The sequence below is a fragment of the Monopterus albus genome, unplaced genomic scaffold (assembly GCF_001952655.1).
Source record: "Monopterus albus unplaced genomic scaffold, M_albus_1.0 scaffold27.1, whole genome shotgun sequence".
Lineage (NCBI taxonomy): Eukaryota > Metazoa > Chordata > Actinopteri > Synbranchiformes > Synbranchidae > Monopterus > Monopterus albus.
The window spans coordinates 1,136,253-1,157,919 of NW_018127907.1; the positions used below are offsets into that span (position 1 = coordinate 1,136,253).

At 41.6% G+C, this 21,667-nt stretch overlaps 1 protein-coding gene across 1 annotated transcript in view; it reads left to right on the forward strand.

Moving 5' to 3' along the window:
- The window catches only part of gpc3 (glypican 3), a 106,167-nt gene that overhangs the window by 79,069 nt on the left and 5,431 nt on the right, over positions 1–21,667 (forward strand). Inside the window, exon 7 of the mRNA XM_020595550.1 lies at positions 13,824–14,010. Within this exon, the coding sequence (XP_020451206.1) occupies positions 13,824–14,010 (187 nt within the window). The remainder of the gene's footprint in view (positions 1–13,823; positions 14,011–21,667) is intronic.

Sequence of the window (21,667 nt, forward strand, 5' to 3'; positions counted from 1 at the left end):
AGGAATGATGGCACTCAGGACACATGGCATGTACACACACTTTCTAATGTAATGTCTTTAAAAATGTCCTGCTCTGACAGAGAAAAACATTTGTACCCATATGATTACAAGCAGAGCTGTTGCAGTGCAGACTGTTTACCATATGGGCCAGGTTCCTAATAGGCTTTTGATGAGATTTTGCAGGAAAATGCAGTTTGGTGAAATGACTGAGCTCGTTTTGTTTTCGACATTCAGACAGTCCCTCAGAAACATGGATAGAGAGTCAAATCATATATTCTCAGTAACCTAATACTCATTTCTCATTGGCTCCCATGTTGTACTGATGAATGGGTGTACATAAAGACATTAGTAGGGCTTGGATTCTGTTTACAAACACCTGATATTTATGCAGATTGCGCTTTTAATCTCATGTCTGATGATAATACATTGGAGTCAAGTACATGTCTGCTTCCAACTTCCCTTTAGATCTCAACTTCAGTGAGAGTAACTGCATATTTCATGTGCAGTTAAACAGTTTATGACTCAGAGCTGTGCTTTTTGTGAAAAAAATGAAATTACATTAAAAATCAAGAAGACCTTACCATGCCATGCTAGCAGCTCAGTGAGGCTGTGTACTTATGTATAACAGTGGTTAATGCTAATGTCAGCATGCTAACATGCTCACAATGACATCACTAACTAATGTTTAGCTAATGCTAATATTTAGCAGTAATGGTGTTTACCATGTTCACCATCTTGGTTTAGTGTGTTAGCATAATAACATTAACTAATTACCACTAAATACAAAGTACAGCCAAGGCTGATGAGAATGTTTTGCGGGTCATAAACCACAGTAATGGACACAGTTTAACATGATGATGGTGCTCCATGATAAAATAGGTGATGACCAATGTTTTGATTTGATTTGATTTGATTTATTCTTTCAAGCATGTAAAGACAGTTGATATGTCAACACACATAATTTTACACATATCTAACAAATGCTAATCCAATATCAATTTGCTTATACCTAGTACATGCTTGAATGGAGTAGGAATGTTATTACAGTTATTATCTAATTTAAAGGTATTAATCTATCCAGTCATTGTTGAAGTACCTTCGTCTGGACTGAGTAGTGGACTGACTGACAGACCAGCAATTAGGTGTGCAAGATATGGTTCTTGCTACCATGCTAACTCTGAGAGACGAGACAGTCCAAGTAACTTCAAAACAGTGCTGATTTATTCAAAGGATCACAGGTAAAATTAACATTACACGCTCAGATATCTTGCACCTCCAAATGCTCGCAGGCAGATGTAAGATGAAAGACCCTGAACCCACCAGGCCTATACATTATATCCCCTCGGTTGGGCTAGCCCCATACTACACAGAAACGTCAACCAAGACGTCTCTGTTACCAGCTTTGCAGCTGGTCATAGCAGTAGTCAAAACATGAAGCAAATCAATGTGTGAATGTGTATGTCTGTTGGTTAAGTGGTGTGTAACTAAAAACATTCTCACGACCTCTAGTAACATGTCGTGACTTAAACATAAGAACATATTATGGCTAAGGCTACAGTTATACACATCATAATAATAATATTAAACATCCTGTCTGCTGACAGTCATCAACTCTTCTCTCTAGTTATCCTTGACCAGATGTACCCTGTAGAAACTCATAAGCATGACTAAGCATTTAACAGTCTAACTAGACATCCTATCTCCACTAAACATTTCTAATACATAAAGTATCTATCCAATTTCTATCTGACTAAAAATACCTAACAGGTGCATTTCCACCAGAAAGAACTGGTTGCATTTTAATCCTAGGAACTGAATTCAAAGAACTGTCCGTGGGGTAGAAGTCTCTTGAGTGCATTTCAACAGCAGGGCTGAGGCTCGAAGAAGATTAAACAAATTAGCCCACTGACATAAAAGCACAATGGTCAGTAGCTTGGTTGTAAAGAATGTTGCGTGTAAATGCTTGCTATAGTTAACACATACCAGCGGTGGAGGACAGACCTCAGGCAAAGCTGAAATATCACTTTTCTGCAAGCTTATGCTCATTTAACAGGCATTTGCTTTTACTTGCCGAGGTTTTATTGGACTGTACAATAAGGAGCATTTAGGGATTGTTAACTCTGAGTAATGTTTCAGTTCACCTAATGTCATGCTCACCTCTGCGACCTCTGACTGCTGTGCTCCATGGAGGAGCTGAGCTCTGCCCTCAGGTGAAACACCAGGAGAATCCATTCCATAAACACCAAAACCATATTTTCTAATCCACTAATCTCACTCACTGGTGTCTTCATGTAAGCCTACTTTTTACTCGCATACGAGAGTGAAATGCTCACACCCTAGAGCCCATGTGACCAATCAGCAGTGTTCAGCACTGTAGATCTCACCCTGATAGTTCTGGGACCTTCAAAAAATACTACCCCCTGACTAGATACTAAGTACATTTTGGGGGGAGTAGAACTACACTGTGGAACTAAATGTAGACCCTGGTTCTTCCAATGGAAATGCAGGTAAGGAATCTATGTTCTGAAAAAAGGTTCCTGTTCCCTAAAAGTTCCTCTGGTGGAAACTGGGATATAGTGATCAACAGAGCCAAGATGCTAGCATGTTATATCTGCCAATAGAGAAGGGTGATATCACATTTACCAGAAAGCCAGAACCTTAAACTTGTTTCATAATCCTGCTAAATGTTTACTGACTATACACAGTATTTCATGGTCCTAGCTGCTCTGTGTTGGCATGTTGTAAACAACCTCTGAAGGCACTGGAGAAACTGATGTTTAGTTAAAAGTTGTTTCACAAAGTCTCTGCCTCCCTGCCATTTGAAAGACCATCAGCTCAGCATATTGCATGGCTAAAAGCAAATGGACTAATTAATTAACCTGTTACAAAGGAGGAGGCCACAACTCTCAGACAATTACTTTCATTTGCCTTGGCCCTGTTTACATGTGGAGTGTAAGAGGACAAGCCACAATGCGGCTCCTGGAAGTCGACCAGCACAGTGCCATGCTGATTAAAAACTGCAGTAGCTCAGTCTCATGATGTCTTTGTGACTGAGAATCCTGTACACTAAGCTCAGAGCTGCAGGCTGAAGAACGCGTACATCATTGTTCTTTATATACTTCCAAGTGCACATACAGGACATACAGGTTTTTGCAAGTCCTGCAAGGCTCTTTTATCCTGCACATGATTTTAATGAAGGTTATTCTCATTTTGGCTCAAACAATGGACACAGTCAGTGGTTCTTCCAGCTTGTGCTGACCCACTTTCTAACCACAAATCAGTCCCAGCCTGCAGTATGTGAGACTCATAAAATATAGGCTCTACACTCTCCAACAGTGATAGGAACTTAGGACCCCTCCAAAAAAATCCAGTTCCTTCCAACATTAATCCCCCTGATGTTTCAGTCTTCCACTCCTAAGCGCTTCATGACCATGGCTCTGTGAAATGCAGCTATGCAGCGGAAATGTGTCATTTCTCACATAGTCAGTGTTAATCAGAGTATCAGGAGATACAGAGACAGTCTGGCAGGGAGACCCGCACATTTGTGCCTCTGCTAAACTAAACAGTAAAAGAAAAAGTCTGAGAGCCAGTTGCCTCAGCTTATACAACAATTTTTTCTCACGCCTAAAGCAGCTGATGTCACGATTGAACCACAGCCAAGTTTAAACTAAACTGCGCACTATAAATGGATGAAGAGAAATGGCTTTCTCCTTTGGTTATTGCTTCTCAACTTGGAATCTTTAAACAGTGCAGCACTGTGAGGAGCCACGATCATTTTTGTGCATGTTTACACTGGAACAAATTCCTGTGTGTGTGGTCCCATCTGTGTGTTGTACCTCATACTGTATATGTAGACTGTTAAAGCTGATAAAGATGAGTGTACTCCAGTGTGTTCTCATCGGCTGTAATGTCAGTTTTATGATATTCTGTGATGATTGTATGAGAAGTTGGCCAAGTAACTTGACGATGATGTTCACTGTAACAATTAGAATTGTTCATGGACTTGGTTACAGGGATCATACGAATTCATCATTTCCACTATCAGGTTTTTTAAAATTTCAAAATTTTTTGATTTAGTAGAATATAAATCTGCTGTATTTATGTATAAAGTTAGATATAATTCAGTGCCAAGTGGTATTCGGGGTTTGTTTGGTGATCGAGAGGGTGGTTATGGATTGAGGGGCCACCTAAATTTAAAAACTCAGGTTGTACGTACAACTAGGAAACGTTTTTGTATATCTGTGTGTGGGGTAAAATTATGGAATAGATTGGGTGATGATTTAAAAAAATGTATAAGTGTAAAACAATTTAAGAACAAATATAAAAAGGTCTGCATAGCTAGGTATTGGATACAGGAAGTATAATGATATTATCATGATATTATTGGTATATTTATGGGTGGGATATGAATAATTTATTGTATATAATTTGGTTATTAATTGTGTAATTGTGATTTCTGGCTAGAAGGAATGCAGTGATTCGGGGCCGCGGGAATTTAACCAGTGTAGCTGTTTAGCTTAACACTTGAGTTGGGTTAATCATAGTTTGGATTATCAGGGGTAGAACTAGATAAGTATCACTTCTTTCTACTTCTTTCTTTGCAAGCATGTAATGATCATTTATCATCATGAGACATTTTTTTTCCTCTTTAGTAAAAACTGGCCAAGTGAGTTCCTATATGGAGAAACATATGTGGAGTTAATGCTGTTAAATTAGAGCATATTATTTTGGTGATGTGTTCTTGTTCTGGAGAAATGAGTTTATTTGTCTAAACATCTGTTTAACTTCCCAGAGTATTGTGTTTCTTCTCTGAACAACTAATCTCACAGGGGATGGTTGAGCTAGTGGCAAAATAGACCAATTATGTGATTGGTCTTTGATTACAGAGTGTTTCCCACTCATTTGTCAGAAGAGTTTGCCATTTAGAGGGTCAGACCTCCTGGGATCACTGGCAGCCTCTTCTTGGCTATATGACACTCTTTGGAGAGATACATATGGAGTACCATGGATATGAAAGACATCTTTGTTGGAGATGTTTATGAATCCCTTATGGCAGAACACAGTCGTATCCTGTTAAAGTTATCTATCATTTAAATAGTAACAAAATTTTCTGCTCTGCATTTCAATGCATTTGTTTTTTCAGCACCATTGTTTAAGTGATTAAGCTTTTACTTCATTCAGTATCTATCTGTTCATTGCCCTTCCTTCCAGTTTCCCAGCTGTGCTGAGTTGTGTGTGACAGACTCCAGCTCTGTCGCCCTTCCCTCCTCCACTCCCTCGTTCCCCCCCTCTCCTATAAACCCCCCTAGGTCCCCCCCTTCTCCTCCCAGCTTCCCAAACTAATTGAAGCCAGAACCTGGGAAAATCCTGCAGGTAGGATAGGAATCCAGGGTGGAAAATAAACCAGATCCTGAGTGCCACAAATTCCATCACGCAGCCTCACTTCCTCCGAGTCACCAGAGCCTGGGCAGCATGCATTCAAAACCTTGTGCAAGTGCATACAGAGTATGCTCTTTAATTTTTAACTCATACATACACACACTTATGCTAGAATAGTTTTTACTATGCACACTTGCAGCAGTTAATCTTTTATAGGAACATAACGAAACAAAACATTTCCAGCTCATATACAGCAGTGAGATATAAACATACAAGTTTTTATAAAATAACACAACACTTACAACAAGTTTACTTTGAAATATATGGGTAACTAAAATGTAATATGTATTATAATTACGGTAGATGGATAAGTGGAGGCTGCTTCATATGGCAGCATGTGGTGGCCTTTTTCTACAGGGTGTGATAGACCCCGTGGGTGTCAGACTAGGCCTGCTGTTTTGTAAACTTACACTTGCTAACCTAGCCATTATGCTCACTCCAGTCAAAGAGGCTGACTTCTGTTTCAAGTTATTTACTGAGTGTTTTTGAAGCGTTATTTAATATACCACCTCAGGGCCTTCATCCTCTCTCGCTCCTCATTTTTATGTGTGTGAAGTACGACTGCTCTGAAAGCGTAGGAGGAAGGACTGCTTTTATGCCGCTATATTTCTAAGCAGGGATAAGGTGTGAGGGTTCTATAAATGAAGTCTGAAGCCTGGGGTAAACCTCTGAGGGGCTCTAGGCAGAGTCCTTGTTAGAACACCACACACACGTTATCTTGTCATTTTCTGGAGACTGCTGACATCATACTAAGTTTAGGATTTGAGGAGTTATAAAAGGTTATAGTTCCTTAGCTTTAGGAACCCAACTAGCAGATACCACACACCCCCTCACCTCCATATACACACTTAGAGACCCTTTCCACCCTGGCTTTCTCCCCTGCTGGCTGGGAGGTCAGACAGAACATATGAGGGCCCTTTTCCTCCCGATTAGTCTGCCTGCTAATGTGGCCTAGCCATCCTTTCTATCACTGCCATGCATTCCTCTTTACCACCATACCACCACCTTTCCCTCCCTCCTTGTCCCCTGCTCCTCTGGCCCTCAGCCCCGAGGCCTGAGTCAGGGTCGCACCTCTCTGCCCACACCACCCCTTTGCTCCCAAAACACTGCTAGGTGTAATTATCACGAAGCTGGTTTAAATAAACCCCGCTGCACAGGCCACTGACCCAGCTCACTAACCAGGAACCAGTGCATACTTTTTTCATCTGTAAGTGTGTTGAGGGCTTTTCATTCTGCCACTCTGATATTTCTTCATGGCTTCCTACTTTTTTCTTGAGCTGTCAGGGAGTAGAGGAGCAGTTGAGCTTTCCTGCTGCAGTTGCTGAGCTGATCCACACATCCTGGACTTGTTGTCACTCAGCCCAGTCATGTGTTACTGTGTAACAAGGCCCCCCTCCCAAAGAGGTCAGGGGTCACACTTCCTGTTTCCTGTCTCTAGGTCATCAGAGGGTCTCCCTGTGAGGGTCAGAGACCTCCTCTGTTCCTCCTCTGCCTTTTGTGTGGGGCGGCAGTGCCCTGGGGGGCACAGCAGTGCTGAGACTCCTCTCCAGACCTGTCAGAATGTTAGCACCGGCTTTATCATTCCCTCACCTGCATTCTCATCTCACCAGCCACCCATACCTTTTTAGTCTGTGGTAGTTCTCCTATGTTTCTAGTTTTTCTTCTACCTCTTTTGCCCCGCCTTGCTGTTTTCTAGCATTCACAAGCCATTTTTGCTGTGCCTCTATTAGCTGCAAGCTAAACTAGGAAGTGGCAATGCGGTTGCTGAAGCATGTGTAAGCACCCCCATTATCCACTTACCCACCGGAATGTGTCTTCCAGCTTTCGTTATGTGTGATCATGGGACATCTAGTGACAGTCTGCTGATGCCAAAATGGAGGGTTTCTTAGTAAGATATGACTCTGGGAACCACAGTGATAACGTGTAAAGCAGATGAGCAGCAGACAAAAAAGAGATTGTCTGAGGGATGCAATCTGATTTAACAACCAGCGGCCTGTGCAGCAATGGGAATTTTTATATTATTACACCCCATGCAAGACAATCATCTGTATTCACAAGATTCATTTGGTTAGCCTCAAAAACAAATGTTGTCATACCAGCTATATTTAATACAAGGGCAGACTTAACTCTTTGCAGTCATGTGGTGCCTTGATCTGAACTGAGAATTTCTGAATAAACAAAGAATATACAATGTTTTATCCTTCCAGAAGATGAACTGGCAACATTTTATTTAATCTGCTTTTTAATGTAAGTAGAAAGCTTAAGAGTTTAATGACCCGCCAACAAAATCTAAACCTCCACTGAAGTTTCAGTCCAAACTAAAGAAATCTGGAAATAACCTTAAGGGATTAGTCAGAGAGGTGGAGCGGACGCACGCCCAGTTTAACACGGGACTGAGAAGCTTTTTTTTTTCCTCTGTGTTTTGTTCCAACTGGAATTAACATCAGGAAATTAATCTTGTCTGCATTAACTGTCTGACGCTGGACTCCTGTTGCGTGACATACTCAACCACAGACTGATAGAGGAAGACAAGAGGTGGAGGAAAAACACAGAGAAGAATGACACAGCATTGGTCCCCCTCCTTGTTGCATTTCAGATTCAATAAAAGTTGAGTAATGAGAGGCGAGTGGGTGGGACTGCAGGGCAGGCTGTGTCCAAAGCCCTGCTCTGCCTGTCAGCATGCTGAGGAGCTTTCCATGACTCATTCTCTGGAAAGTGCCTCCTGTCATTCTTCCACTCATCTCTTTGTCATGGTGTCCCTCATTCATTCCCGCCGTCTTAGCTTTCTCTTGGCTCTCTTCCCCAAACAGCATGTCTGCAAACTTGATACAGTACCTCAGAGTGCATGTGGGGATTATCTATAAGGAAAGTCCATTTACTTCATTTATAAAAAAAAAAAAAAAAAAAAAAAAAAAACTCTGTCCTGAAAAGACATGTATTTGATTTGTGTAAAAGAGTGACCTAGGCTAGTCTGCTTTAAAAATGTGCAAACTGCTGTACACATTCACAGAAAAAAATTATTAAAATGTACATCTGTGATTCTGATAGTGTTTAGGTGAGCAGAGAAGGCCTCACCACGGGTAAAATGCAGTAATTCAAAATGAGATGGATGCACATTATTTTGCTTGTTTCATAAAACTAAAAAAAAAAAAAAAAAAAAAGATCATGAATATTCAGATGATCAGCATTATTACCCCAGTAGGTGTCCATTAAAAATATCCACCACATTTGCAGTTCTGACATACCTAACATTTATGTGCACACACAGTAGATAAGAACTTTTTACTAACTGGTTTTAATTCCAGATAGAGATACTCAGATTAATTCACTAAATAGCTGGAATACATCCCATCTGATTGTTTAAAGGCTTGTCGAGATTTCTGTAGCAATACTGGTGTGTTTTCAGATATTAGCATTTGCCAAATAATGACCAAAGCTAACTGTAATAACTAATGAGTTGGCAAAGAGTTTCCTGTCTACACATCCTGCAGACACAGAGTAACATTAGCGTTCATTTGGAGTTGTGTTTCTGGTAACATGATCCAAGTATCTGCTTTTCTTTTATGTCTGATTTGTCTCTACTGACTCTTGGGGCAAATATAACTTTAGACACTAAATGTTTGTGTTCACCAGCTAGTTGCTAACTGTGGCTATGCAGCCTTTGGACTTGGGCAGGTCATGCACAGAGAGGTTTTTGAAAAAAAATTGATACTGAACCAAAACAGTAAAGTCATGGGTCCTTAAACCAAAACAATAAACTGAAAAATGCTAAAATGCTGTGCTGAGCTAAGTGGACTACAAAGTCTGGTGATTTCTCTGAGTTCTCTGGTGGTGAGTTATCTCTAGGTTCATCACACATTTCACATTGTCATTTGATCTATTAATACCAAAATGTTGAATAGAGTATCTTTAACATGGTACAGTATATGATTGAAAACCCAAAAATCAGGCCAGCAGTTTTCATCTTTGTACTAAAGGCAGCATGTCATGGTTGTGTGGACTCGGAGCCTTCAATTCATGGTGGTAATGGCAACATCAACATTATCAGCATGTCATGATTGTGTGGACTCGGAGCCTTCAACTCATGGTGGTAATGGCAACATCAACATTAGATGAGTGAAACCATAGCTTTGGTTATGAGCATATGGTGAGCAGTAGCCTGTTTGTGAGCTCAAGTTCTGAAGATTAGATTTGTAGACAAGATGTGATGAGACACTGATAGAAACATTCAGAGCAGCAGATTCTGCCTGGGCCAAGTCATGAGCAGCTTGTCCAGACAAGTCCTCAGTATCTAGAGGACACAACACAGGGCCTGATCCCAATCACACACTGACAACAAGCCCCTTTTTTCTACACACTTTCTGTCTTCATCCTTTTCCTGTTTCCCTGCCACCGCTATAATTTATGTCAACACTCCTTATGCTAAAATTTGACATTTTCTTCAGATGTTGGTCTTTTTCCCTGCGTTTTATGGACCTATGTGACCTGGTAACTCATGTAAAAGACCACTACTGATTATCAGGTTGATTTGCATCAGTGCAGGTCAACCCATGACTGGACTCCCAGGCTCAGCTGCAGCTGTCATGTCGAACAGTGACCCTGTGTGGAGTTCACGTCATGTGTGGGAGGCAGTGACAGACTTGTGGTTTGTGTGTCTCTGTCTGGGCTGGCCCTCACTGAGCAATCCACCACTTTGTGTGCAGCCTTTGAGCCCGTGTTTCTTTGGTGTGACTTGTGCTTTTGTGTTTAGGGGAGGGGAACCCTGTGACCTGCAGGATGCCCGTAGCCACACTGATTACATGTTTTCTGTGTCCAGCTGTTTGTCCAAGCCAGCTCCCAGAGCAATTCTCAAAATACTGAAGAGAGAGAAGGGACAAACGAGGGCACCTGATTTCCTTTTGTAATAGAAACCATTCTGAGCATTTCTCCAAAAAAGTCTTTTTATTTGTTTCCTCTCTGCTTCCTTTGGCTTTGTTTTTTATTTTTAATGCAGAAGGTTCCAGCTCAGAGAAACTTGAGGTTTCTCAATTTTGTGGTAAATCTGGAGGCTGTTACCCGATCATGCTGTAGCTCAGCCATGCCAAAAGTGCAGTGTCACTTTCGACACAAGTGTACATCCCACCCCTCCCTGCTACCACAGTTGTGGCAAAGGCAGCCAGCAGGCAGAAACCACGGCGCCCTGCCACATAAGCTGAGAAAGATGTGCTGCCCTGCACCCCCCTGTGGAAAAGGGCACTGCTCCTTGCTATGGCTCATTGATGCCACTGCCATGATCCTATAGCCAGTTTCTTTGTTTAATTTCAGAAAACCAATTTTGAATAATTTCTTCTTGTATTGCTATAGTCAGTATGCTCTTGATCTTGGTTCATTTGTTCATTGGTCATTCCACCATCTTGGTTCAGACTGAAATATCTCAACAACTATCACCATGAAATTTTTCTACAGACATTTATATTCCTCGGAGTATGAATCCCACTGATTTGTGAGTTAGATTCTGTATCTGTGGCTTTTACTGAAATGTCATAACAATTATCGGATGCATTGCCATGACATGTGGTACAAATGTCCACGGTCCCCAGAGGATTAATCTTAATGATTCTGCTGATCACTCAAGGTTTGTCCTTCTCAAGTTTTCATTGTTCCCACACAGTGGTGTTTGATGATCCCCTGGCTTATCCTTGAGTACTGCCATGAGGTTGACATTTGTGATTTTAAATTAAATATCTCCTCAACTATTAGATATGCCATGAAATCCGGTACAGAATCAACAGTAATCACTTTGATGATCCCCTGACCTTAGCTCCATAATTTGTACAACACTTCGGTGTATAATGACAAAATACCTGGAAAACATGACATTCCCATGAGTTGTACTTAGTGTTTAGTACTATTCAACAGTTGTTCATCTGCTGATATATAGAGCTGGTAGGTCTTGATCCTGACACATGATGTGTTGAGGAGAATTGTGTGCATGTGTAGGGTGGCAGGTGGCAGGTGGTAACTTATACATGGCAGAGTTTCCACAGATTGAGAAGGGGCATGGCAGATTTGTTCTAAAATACCCCAAACAACATTTTTCTCTTCCTGTATTACAAATGTTCCTGTATTATCAGTGCCTTTTAATTGCTCTGCGAGGCACCCCTCCCCTCCCACAGGCTGACAGAGTTGCCAGGATACAGACCATGAGAAGGAATTTCAGGACCTCAGTAAGTCTGTGGAGGACTCCGGCAAATGCAGGCAAACACGGCTCTGTCTTTAACAAAATGGTTCAGTACTCTAAAGTCCTATTCATCATGGAAAGAGTTTGTTTCTGGGAGAAAATAGGGAATCGGGGTGTTATAATGTGACACCTGAGCGCTCTGCACTGTCAGCAGGTGGCGCATTGATAGACAGCCTTACATGAAAATGTTCCTGCAGATCAGCTGTCCTCTCTGTGAGTGACTGTTTGTCCATCCCTTGGTGTAAATGACCAGGCTTTTCTAAATCTTTTGGTCATCAACTCTTTACAGCCTCAATGTTGGGAAATGAATGGAGGTTTGTTAGGCAGCCATGCTAGGAACACAGTTATGTGCATTTCCTCTCTAAACTTTCAAGTTTATGTCACTAAAACCTAGATTGACTGGTTTGTATAAGCAGGCGAAGGGAACAGGGTTGTTTATCCTCTGACTGACGTCATTCTGTGATTAGCTTTGGGTTTTTATACCTCCACTCTGTGTCTCACTCAAACACACACATACACAGTCTGAGTTCAGGCAGATGTTGTGGCTGACCTGAGACAAGGCCCATATGAGCTCAGTTTTCTCCCATAGGCAGCCAACACAACCAAAACCAACAACAACAAAAATACATACTGACATATGCAGATCGGATAAAAATCAATAAAACAACAAACAAGGAGGACGGTGAGATGAAAGCAGACTTAGGAGGGCAGGTGGCTGGACTTTAGCACATCTGTTACCTTGGCAGGTCTCTCTATCAAGTGCAGTGCTGAGAGGCTGAAATATGGCCAGAGAGCAGCCATGCAGGTTGCCTTCAAGCTCACTCATGTTTTTCACTTCTGGATACAAGACAGGAGAGATCTTTCATTTGTTTTTTTTAAACCACATCCCAGCTGTGATGAGGCTTTTTCTTATTTTAAGTTCTTACAACTGAATGTGTAAAGATTGGTATTTCTTCCTTTATATTCTGTCAAGAGGAATTCAAAGATTTTTAATGAAATTCCTTCACAGCTCTTTGACATTTTTGTTATTTATAAGTTGATTAGTTTACCACAATTCTCAGTAAACACTTCTGGTAAGTGTTGCACAAAACATTATGAGCTTTTCTAAATCACTTGGGAAAATGTCTGATTCAAACAGCAACTGCTTTTTCAGCCCAGAGGCCAAACTGAATTGAGATTTTGTTGCAAATGAGATTTTATTCTGTAAAAAAAACACTACTTCTGCTTGTTTTAGAGCTTATGTTACATGTTACATGTTTTTAGACTTCTTTTATTCTTGACTGTTTTTCAGAAGTAATGTGTCTGTTGCCTGATTTTTTTTATGTTTCATCTGCAACTCTTGATGTTGTCATCTTGGCCTAGTCTAACTTGCAAAAGTGGTTTCCAGTCTAAAACAGGCTCTACCTGGTTAAACCTTCAGTATGTAACTTTTTCAAATATTTTTGTTGTAGAACTATGCTCCACAACGTGTCTTAATGTGGAGAGGAGCTGTCAAAGCCTCCTGTGACCCAGACTCATTGAACAGTACTGGCAGTGCAGAGATTTTAGTTTCCAAAAGGTTTTGAGAAGGACTGACCTCTTTAAATAAGATTTAAAAAAGGAAAGTCAAAGTATTATAAGCATTAACATAACATTTCGCCATATTTCATCCAGCTTTCTTGTTTTTGATTTTGAGGCTTTGATGTCCACTTGGGCAGAATGTGTCATGTGGTGATACTGTGTCCCTGTTGCACTGAGACACCCACTCAAGACAACAACATTTGCCAGTAACAACACAGCTGTACCAGTCTGGTTGCCCCAGTGTTTCTTTTTCTACCGGTTAATTACACAGAGGGACAGCCACAGCCCTTTGAATGAATCATGTTTGGACAAAAATAACACAACTGGCACTGATAACAAAACTGTTTCCTGCCTGGTGATTATAGTTAGAGTTTGGTGAAAAACAGCACCTTTTAGACCTCACCAAGTTTTTGTCTGGATTTCCCCACATCCTGTTTAAAAATTGAGTAGCACAGACTCAGATCAAGAGAGATCTGTTATTTATTTTCACAGCATTGTTAAACCATTAATGCACTTGGGCACATGCCAGCCACAGAATGATTCATGAAGAGGCCGAGTGCATTTTAACATCATTAACTTTAACCAATTCCTGTTTGTCCCACAGTTGCTGCAGCTTGTGACAGTATCGGAAAAGCGCTGGAGAGCCCGGTCACGTGGACTCGGAGTGGACGGGTGGAACAATGACGGGGAAGAGGGATTTGAGAGTGGCGACTGCGATGATGAAGACGAGTGCGCCGGGGTGTCAGGGCTGGGGCCACCACCAAGACGCAAACGGTTACGCATCTTTTCAGGTTAGACACACGCTCATATATCAATAAACTAAATTTTACCACAACTTGCATGGTTGCAAATGAGGTGCTGCATCCACACTGATACCTTCACCTGAATAAATGTTGGGCACAAGCTATTAGGTTGTTTACGCCTCTGCCTGCTGACCATATTGGAGTTATTTACTTTAAAAAAGGTTAAGTGCATGAATAAATTTAGCTTCCTCTACAATGAGTCACAGTAACCACAGTCTAAACACATGCAGTGCGGTGTATACATGACTACTGTACACGCTGATACCAACGAGACACTATGCAGTATCACAGCCTGTCTAACTTGTCGTTCCAACATCTCCCATACGTAGGTGTTCAGCCACATTGAGATCTTGTGACTGTGAAGGCCATAACATACTTACATCATTTTCATACTCATCGAACCTGTGGATGTGAAACATAAATCAGAAACAAAGAATAATGTCAGTTGAAAGGCCAGGAAAAGAGTGAGAGGATCTTGCAGGTCTGATTTATAGACTTCTGAGCCCTGGCTGCTTAGGTCTACTACATCTCTGACAAAGTCTGAGCTCCACACTCTAAGGCTGAATCCCAAAGTCCTCCCTATGTTCTTAAGCCCTGAACCCTCAAAGACTTATGTGACGCCACCTGTAAGTGATTGACTCCAAGAATCTGCGAGGGCTGGAAATTGTGTAAATAAAAATGGGACAGCACTTTGTGACTTAGGCTATGACATCACCATGACAACACCAAAACAACACCATGGTTCTAACTATTGTGGGTTTAGAGCTTTTTATTTTAGGTTTTTTACTTTCCTCAGCCAAGACACTTCAGGGCCCGACTGGCTGATTCCCAAATAAAGTGCAAACAATTCCAGTGTACTAAAAGTTCTGACGAATGAGTAATGCCACTATCACTGCAACTCAGATGTTTGAGAAACATCATCAGGACAACTCAAAAGGTCGCATGAATGCTCTGATCCAGGCTCTTGCCTTGTAGCGCGGATGAGGGGCAATAGTCATTTACCTCATCAATTTAATATATGTTTTTGTCAAAACAGCATTGTTAAGCAAAAAATAAAATAAATATTTGATGAATGAAGTTGGTGTGTAATATAGAATGTTTATGTTTAAGTTGAAGCATTTAGCAGAAGCTTTTTCCAAAGCCACATACAATAAGAATGATTGTTTGTTTACAGTTCTCCTTATTTATTTTTCTTATCTGCGTTTTTACCTTTTTTACACTTCGAGCTAATCCCATGTTTAGCGTCACAGTCCTATGAACTGTGAGGAATTCCCTCTGACCAAGTCTGCAGAAATGCTGACTTACAAAAAGTGAGCGTAAAGGGCTCAAAATGAGGATGAGAGAGCCCTCGTGCACTTGACAATTTCACAGTGGGGCAGTCGTGAGCCCTCATTAACTTATAGGGAACACACTTCAAAGTCTGTGAGTCTGTGAGTATGGACATTGCGATTGGGCCTAACTTTCTGCAACAAAAGACAAAGCATAGCCAATCAGAGAAGACAAGAAAGTACCAACCCTAAGGCCACCACAGCAGTACCAGAAGTGAGATTTCCTCAAGTACCTGCCTCAGCTCAACCTCTTGACCTGTCCACCGTCAATCCCATAAAAAACATCAGACATGCTCTCTGAAAGCCAAACAAAGACTAAATGAAGCTACAAACTCTTGGAAGAAAAGAAACCAAACAGAAGAAGAGGGAGAAAACAGCCACGGAGCAGGAACAAGGGCGTTTGATACGTTGATACAAAGCAAACGCAGCTGAGCAAACATCCTCCTGTTGGGATGTTGTGGCAGAGATTTGGGTTTGCCGGGCAGGGACCAAGAGCAGGATCCAAGGGTTAACACAAGAATCCTGGGGGGGCCATGACTTCTAGCAGGCTGGGCCGTGAGAGTCTGATGCCCTCTCTTACACGCTCCTGTTCCTGTTAGGCCCACTGCCCAGTCTCCTCTGGTTTACGAGCTGCTGAAGGCTGACACAGCGGAAATTAAAGGTCAGTTTATAGTCTGACCTCAGTCTAAGTACCACCTCAATTTTCTCTTATCTGTTCTTTGAATTACCAAATTAGATGTTAGTGCATCTGCAGGCACATATATATACCTGTTTGCTCCTGTTTGTACAGGAGGAAGTGATGTTTGCAGACCTTGGAGAGTCCCTGCTCGTTGCCATATACATAGATAGCTGGTGATAGTCTGTGATGACCCAGTAAAGCGCTGACCTTACACAGCCACTCAGCCCATTTTGGTCAGACAGGAGGCTGAGGTTCAAAGGTCAACCTGCAGAGCATGAGACCTAATCAGCTGCCTGTCTGTCTGTGCTCTGTGGCCCTGAGACGGAGGAGCCAGATCTGATTTCACAAAGCAACGGTGCAGCATACACACATGTACTCACACAGAAGAGTGGGGTCAACTGAAGTCACAGCAGCAAGGTGCAGACAGGACAGAGGCAGCGCTGTCAACCTGCTGACCACGTCACGTCTGATCTGTCCTTACTTGTTCTTCGCACAGTTTCTGTAACCTTCTGATCACTAGTGTTACTCACACACAGATACATAGATGCACACACATATACTTCCCCTCCTGATCCATCGAACGCCAAGCCGCACATTCCGCAGAGCATTCCAGGCCAGGAGAGCTATTCCAGGACAGGGACCCCCACCCCCCCACCCCCATCCCTCCAAAGCAGCAGCCAAGCATTAGACTGGTTACAGCTTACACACCCCAGACACTGATCACCCTTTACTGTGACATTTCTGATAATGCGTCAGAATATTTTATTCTATGTTAACTGGGGCTACAAAATTTGTAAAAATAGGATTACTTTTACATAAACAGTTTACATTCCAAATCATATGAGGCAGGAAATGTTTCATTTGAAAGGTGGGGCATCTGTAGTAAATGGGTGTTTGGTTAACAACGTATCAATTCTTCATACATACCCTATCACATGTATCACATTCATAAGTGATAGAGTAAAAACACATACACATGGACAGACAATGGTGACAGTCAGATTATCAAATAATTTATCTTTAGTCACTTGCTGCACTACACTTTATGCATACTGTGTATAGCAAGCCCACCGGAGTGATAGTGTTATATGATACAATGTAATGTTAGCTAACATTAGGTCACATAACAAGCACCAAACGATACTGGTAGCAGCAACAGTTATAAGTGTATTGAATTGGAACAAGGGTGGGTTTTATTGACTGTGTTAAGAGTATGTTATTTGAGCATATAACCCCGGTACTGGCCTCTCTCCACTGGCCTCCAGTCCATTTTAGAATTGATTTTAAGCTGTTGATTTTTGTTTTTAAGGCGCTTAATGGTTTGGCACCATCCTACCTCACCGAATTAGTGCATTGGCACAAACCTACAAGGTCCCTCAGATCTTCAAGCCAGTTTCTTTTAGAGGTTCCTAGGGCCAGATATAAATGCTGGGGTGACCGTGCTTTTACTGTTGCAGCCCCCAGATTGTGGAATAGTCTACCTTTTAATGTTAGGTCAGCTACTGACCTGACTACTTTTAAATCTTTGCTTAAAACATATGTATTTGCCTTGGCTTTTAATAAATAGTAGGGTCTGATGCATTCCTTTTAATGTATTGACTATATGCCATCTGTGTGTTTGTGTTATTGTGCAGTTTTATTCTTGCACTGATCCTATTTATTTATTGTGATCTCATTCTGCCCATGTAAAATACTTTGGTCAACTGGATGTTGTTTTTAAAGTGCTATATAAATAAATTTGATTTGATTTGTTCTTTCAGAAGTTATAGTCTTGCATGAAAATTTTTATTACACAATCAAAACTCTTGATTATATACATATTAAAGTAAATGCTGCATTCCGACCAAGCAAGTCATTGAAAATAATTTTGTTTGATTGTATAATTCCGTAAGTGAGTGTACACACCGTAGTGTCTGTGTGTGTGAGTCTGTGTTTATGTGGCAGTGTATGGGTTTGTCTGTGTGTGTAATTTTTTTTTTAACCCATTAATCTGGAATCCCGACAATCCCGTCTTTTGCTCGTGATGATGGCTCACCTGTGTTCCTGTGCTTTCATGCACACCTGGCCTTAGACTGCACGGCCTCTGTGGGCAACAATGAACCTGCCAAAATCTTCACATGAACCTGCTCATAGATTTCTATCAGTGTTTCTTTATTTTCTTGTCCTCGCTTCATTGTTTTCTCTGCTAGTGATGTGAGCCATATGCTTCTAGATGAGTTTCAGCTCTTGAAGTTTTGTAAAGTTAATGACAACAATATGAAACTCAAATCCATACCCTAGTTTCAAGGCAATGTTTCTAAGGTACTATTAGTTAGTGACACAAAATGAATGATAAAAGTTTTTCCATAGGAAGTCTCCTTCTATGACAGTAGTCAACCACACGACTCTAATCACAACAAGAGTCCAACTGCTAGACTAAATAACTAGTTAAAACGGGTGTTTGAAAGTTTGGAAACATCCAGCAGCTGGACAGCCAGCAGTTAATGGACTCAACACAGAGCCCTGTTTCATGTGTTTTCTAGCTGAGCTGGATGGGCCTTTGCTCTGCGCTGCACTACCTCACCAAGCTCAGCAGGAGTGTGAATAGAGCTCTTGTTATGTTCATGTGCTCAAACATTTGGCCACTGTACACACCGCAAAAGAAAGCTGCACTTTTGGAAGCTCTTGAGAATTTTTAGCAGTGCCAAGGCTTAACAAAATATAAAGTGGAAATATTCCTGTAATGTGAAACATGCAGCTTACGGTGAGAGGCTGGGCTGGGCTCACCTTATAGGTCTGCTACAAATTTTGTATCAGGAATAAAGGAGTGAATGAAAGAAAGAAGAAGATGATGAAAGAATATGGGGAAAGAACATAAAGAGACAATGACACCTTTGATAACTCTAAAGGTTGACACACTGGAAAACCTAAACATTCTTTACTCTGTATGTGGGTCAAGTTAACAGCTGTATGCGCTGCCAGTACAAGAACCTGGCATGTTAATTAACTGCAGCTGTGACCCCTGACCCTCAGCACCTGATAGGTGAGTCACACGGCCCTGGTCCTCCACAGTAGTGTTTGCCACATGTCTTCATCAGAGCAGCTATAATCCAGACAGTGTTGACATTAGCTTGGGCAGTTCTGGACGCATCCACAATATACAGTATGCCGTTTCCTCCTCATTTAGGTTAATTGTAGTTTCATACAGCTGATTGTCTGAGCTACTGTACTATTCCCATGAATGTGCTCCCAGCCGAAGGCTTATCCACATATGGTCGCCAGGTAGAGGGCCTGCGTGCCAACAGGTTAGCGTGAGACAAAAGGAGACAGGTTTAGACAATGCAGATGTTCAAGGAGGAGCACAGGTGTTTAAATGCTGAGGAATCTGGGTGCCCACATGGACTGAGTCTTCAGTGGTTTACAACAGCAAACAGAGCCAGATGGTAACAAGGCACAGAAGCATGCAGACTTAACTAGAGTTATTATGTGAGGCATACCACTATAATCAATCAAAACATCTAGAAAGGGGAACACTGAATCCATGCTAACAGATCTGCACTGTTTATATTAAAGAAGTAGTGTTGAGTCACATGACTTGGACAAAAGTCTAGCAGCAGTCATAGTTTTGTTAACTCAGGATTTGGCCTTTCAAATATCTTACAGTATTTTTAGTCATGCAAGCAGCAAGACTTCAGGGACAGCATAAAAATGAGATGATACATCCAGAAACATTTATTGTGATATAATACATTTAACTGTCTGTTGGTCCACCACTTGTACTAAAATATCTTAACACTAATGACTTAGAGAACCTGATGTTCACTGACAAATGCTAGCTTGCTAACACACTATACAAGCTGTTTAGTGAGCCCTTATCCTTCCACGTCATGTCACCAAATTACAATACTCTGGTTTATGATCTTTTTTTTTTCAAACCTAAAGGAATTCCCATGAGCCTCAGCTGTACTTGTGTTTATTGCTAGTTAGCAAATACTAGCTTGCTAACACACTATACAAGCTGGTAAGCATGGTAAATATTAAACCTGCTCAGCATTAGCATGTTAGCATTTTGATAGTGTTAGCATGGTGACATTAGCATTTTGTTCAAAGCACCACCATGCAAGTAGCCTACAGTCTGACAGAGGTGCTAGTGTAGTTGTAGAGGCTTACTCTTGTTAATGTAACTGAAATTACAAACCAGAAAACATTAAAGCTACGGTATGTAACTTAAGGTATCAGTTTATGGTGATCCACAGCTTCTCTGCAAATCAAAATCCTCATTCCAAAAAAGACAAAAAAGACATTTGGATAAAATACCTGCTTCTCTCATCCCTGGCTCACAAACTCATCATTCTTTAGCTGACTAAAATCTCTTTATGTTTTAGATGATTAATGATGAACTAAAAGGAATAACTGTTTTCCAAAATAGCCATATATTATCTGGAGAAGTCTTTGAACTGATGTATGCATAACAACCATGGCTAAAAGAAGGTGTAGTAGTGGTGGTGGAGCGGCTGATAATGTATAACACACTGGAAGTGTTCTGACCCAGTGTTCTCTACCTCCATCCCTCGTATAAACAACTTCTGTAAATTCAGCCCATCCTCCTCCTCCACACCCCTCACAAAAATAATGAAGCTTGCCACCATCTGTGTAAACAGGCTTAGCTAGTAAGAACTGCATTCTCTTTCTCTCTTTTACTGGAGCCAGCTACAGGGCCCTGTGTGTCCATGGTTATGGGGCTGAGTGTGGAAGCAGTGGAGGGGAAAATGGGAAAGGAGAGGGAAAAAATGAAGGAGAGGAACAGTAGGATGAAGTTTCCCTCTCATTGGACCCTTGTTGGTCTTCCGCCATGAAGCTTTCTCAAATCAATCCAGGGATAAAACCTTTAAGATTAGCCAGAGGGCAGGAAGATAAGCCCTGGTTTTAATTTCAGTGGATACAAGCTGACTGGGTTCTCATCATCCACACGAGGGGGGGGCCAGCAGCACTTGATTCATTTTGTAGGCCTATGCCTTTCCCTATGTTTTTTGTGTGCCTCTTGGAAAAGCATTTGTTTGCTCAAGAGCTTTATTTACATTCACAGGCACTTTTTGGACGCACTAAATTGATTCCAGGCCCGTTCCTGGGTTGTGTCCATCACCTCAGCCACAGTCCACAAACACTCTGCACACAGCAAGACCATTCTCGAGGCCCTGTGCTCTGCTGCTTGCCGCCGCCGCAGTGAGACATAGCAGCCATTTTGTGGAAAAGCCTGGTTGAGGGTTTGGGTGGTTGGTATTTTATGTTAACCCTCTGCTCTCTGCGGCTCCTCCTAAATTCTCACTCCATCCATCTTTTTCTCCCTCTGGCCTGCTCTTGCTCTGTTTTTCCAGGCCATTATTGAAAATAACTCAGAGATGCAGTTAACATTGTAGGAGGGATGCTGTTGATACTCTAGGCTGCTGGAGGAAACCACAAGCTAGCCACTAAAAAGCCAATAGATAGAGAGTGAAACTGGTCAACAGGAGCTCTCTGTGTGTACGCTCAGACTGGCCTAATTGTCACTCTTGGCTGTATTTCTAGTCTGCCTCTCCATGACAGGAATGTAGGAAGAAATATGATTGTTTGTTGGCATGGACAACAAACACCCGTCTCAGGCTGCCAGCTATATTTCCTA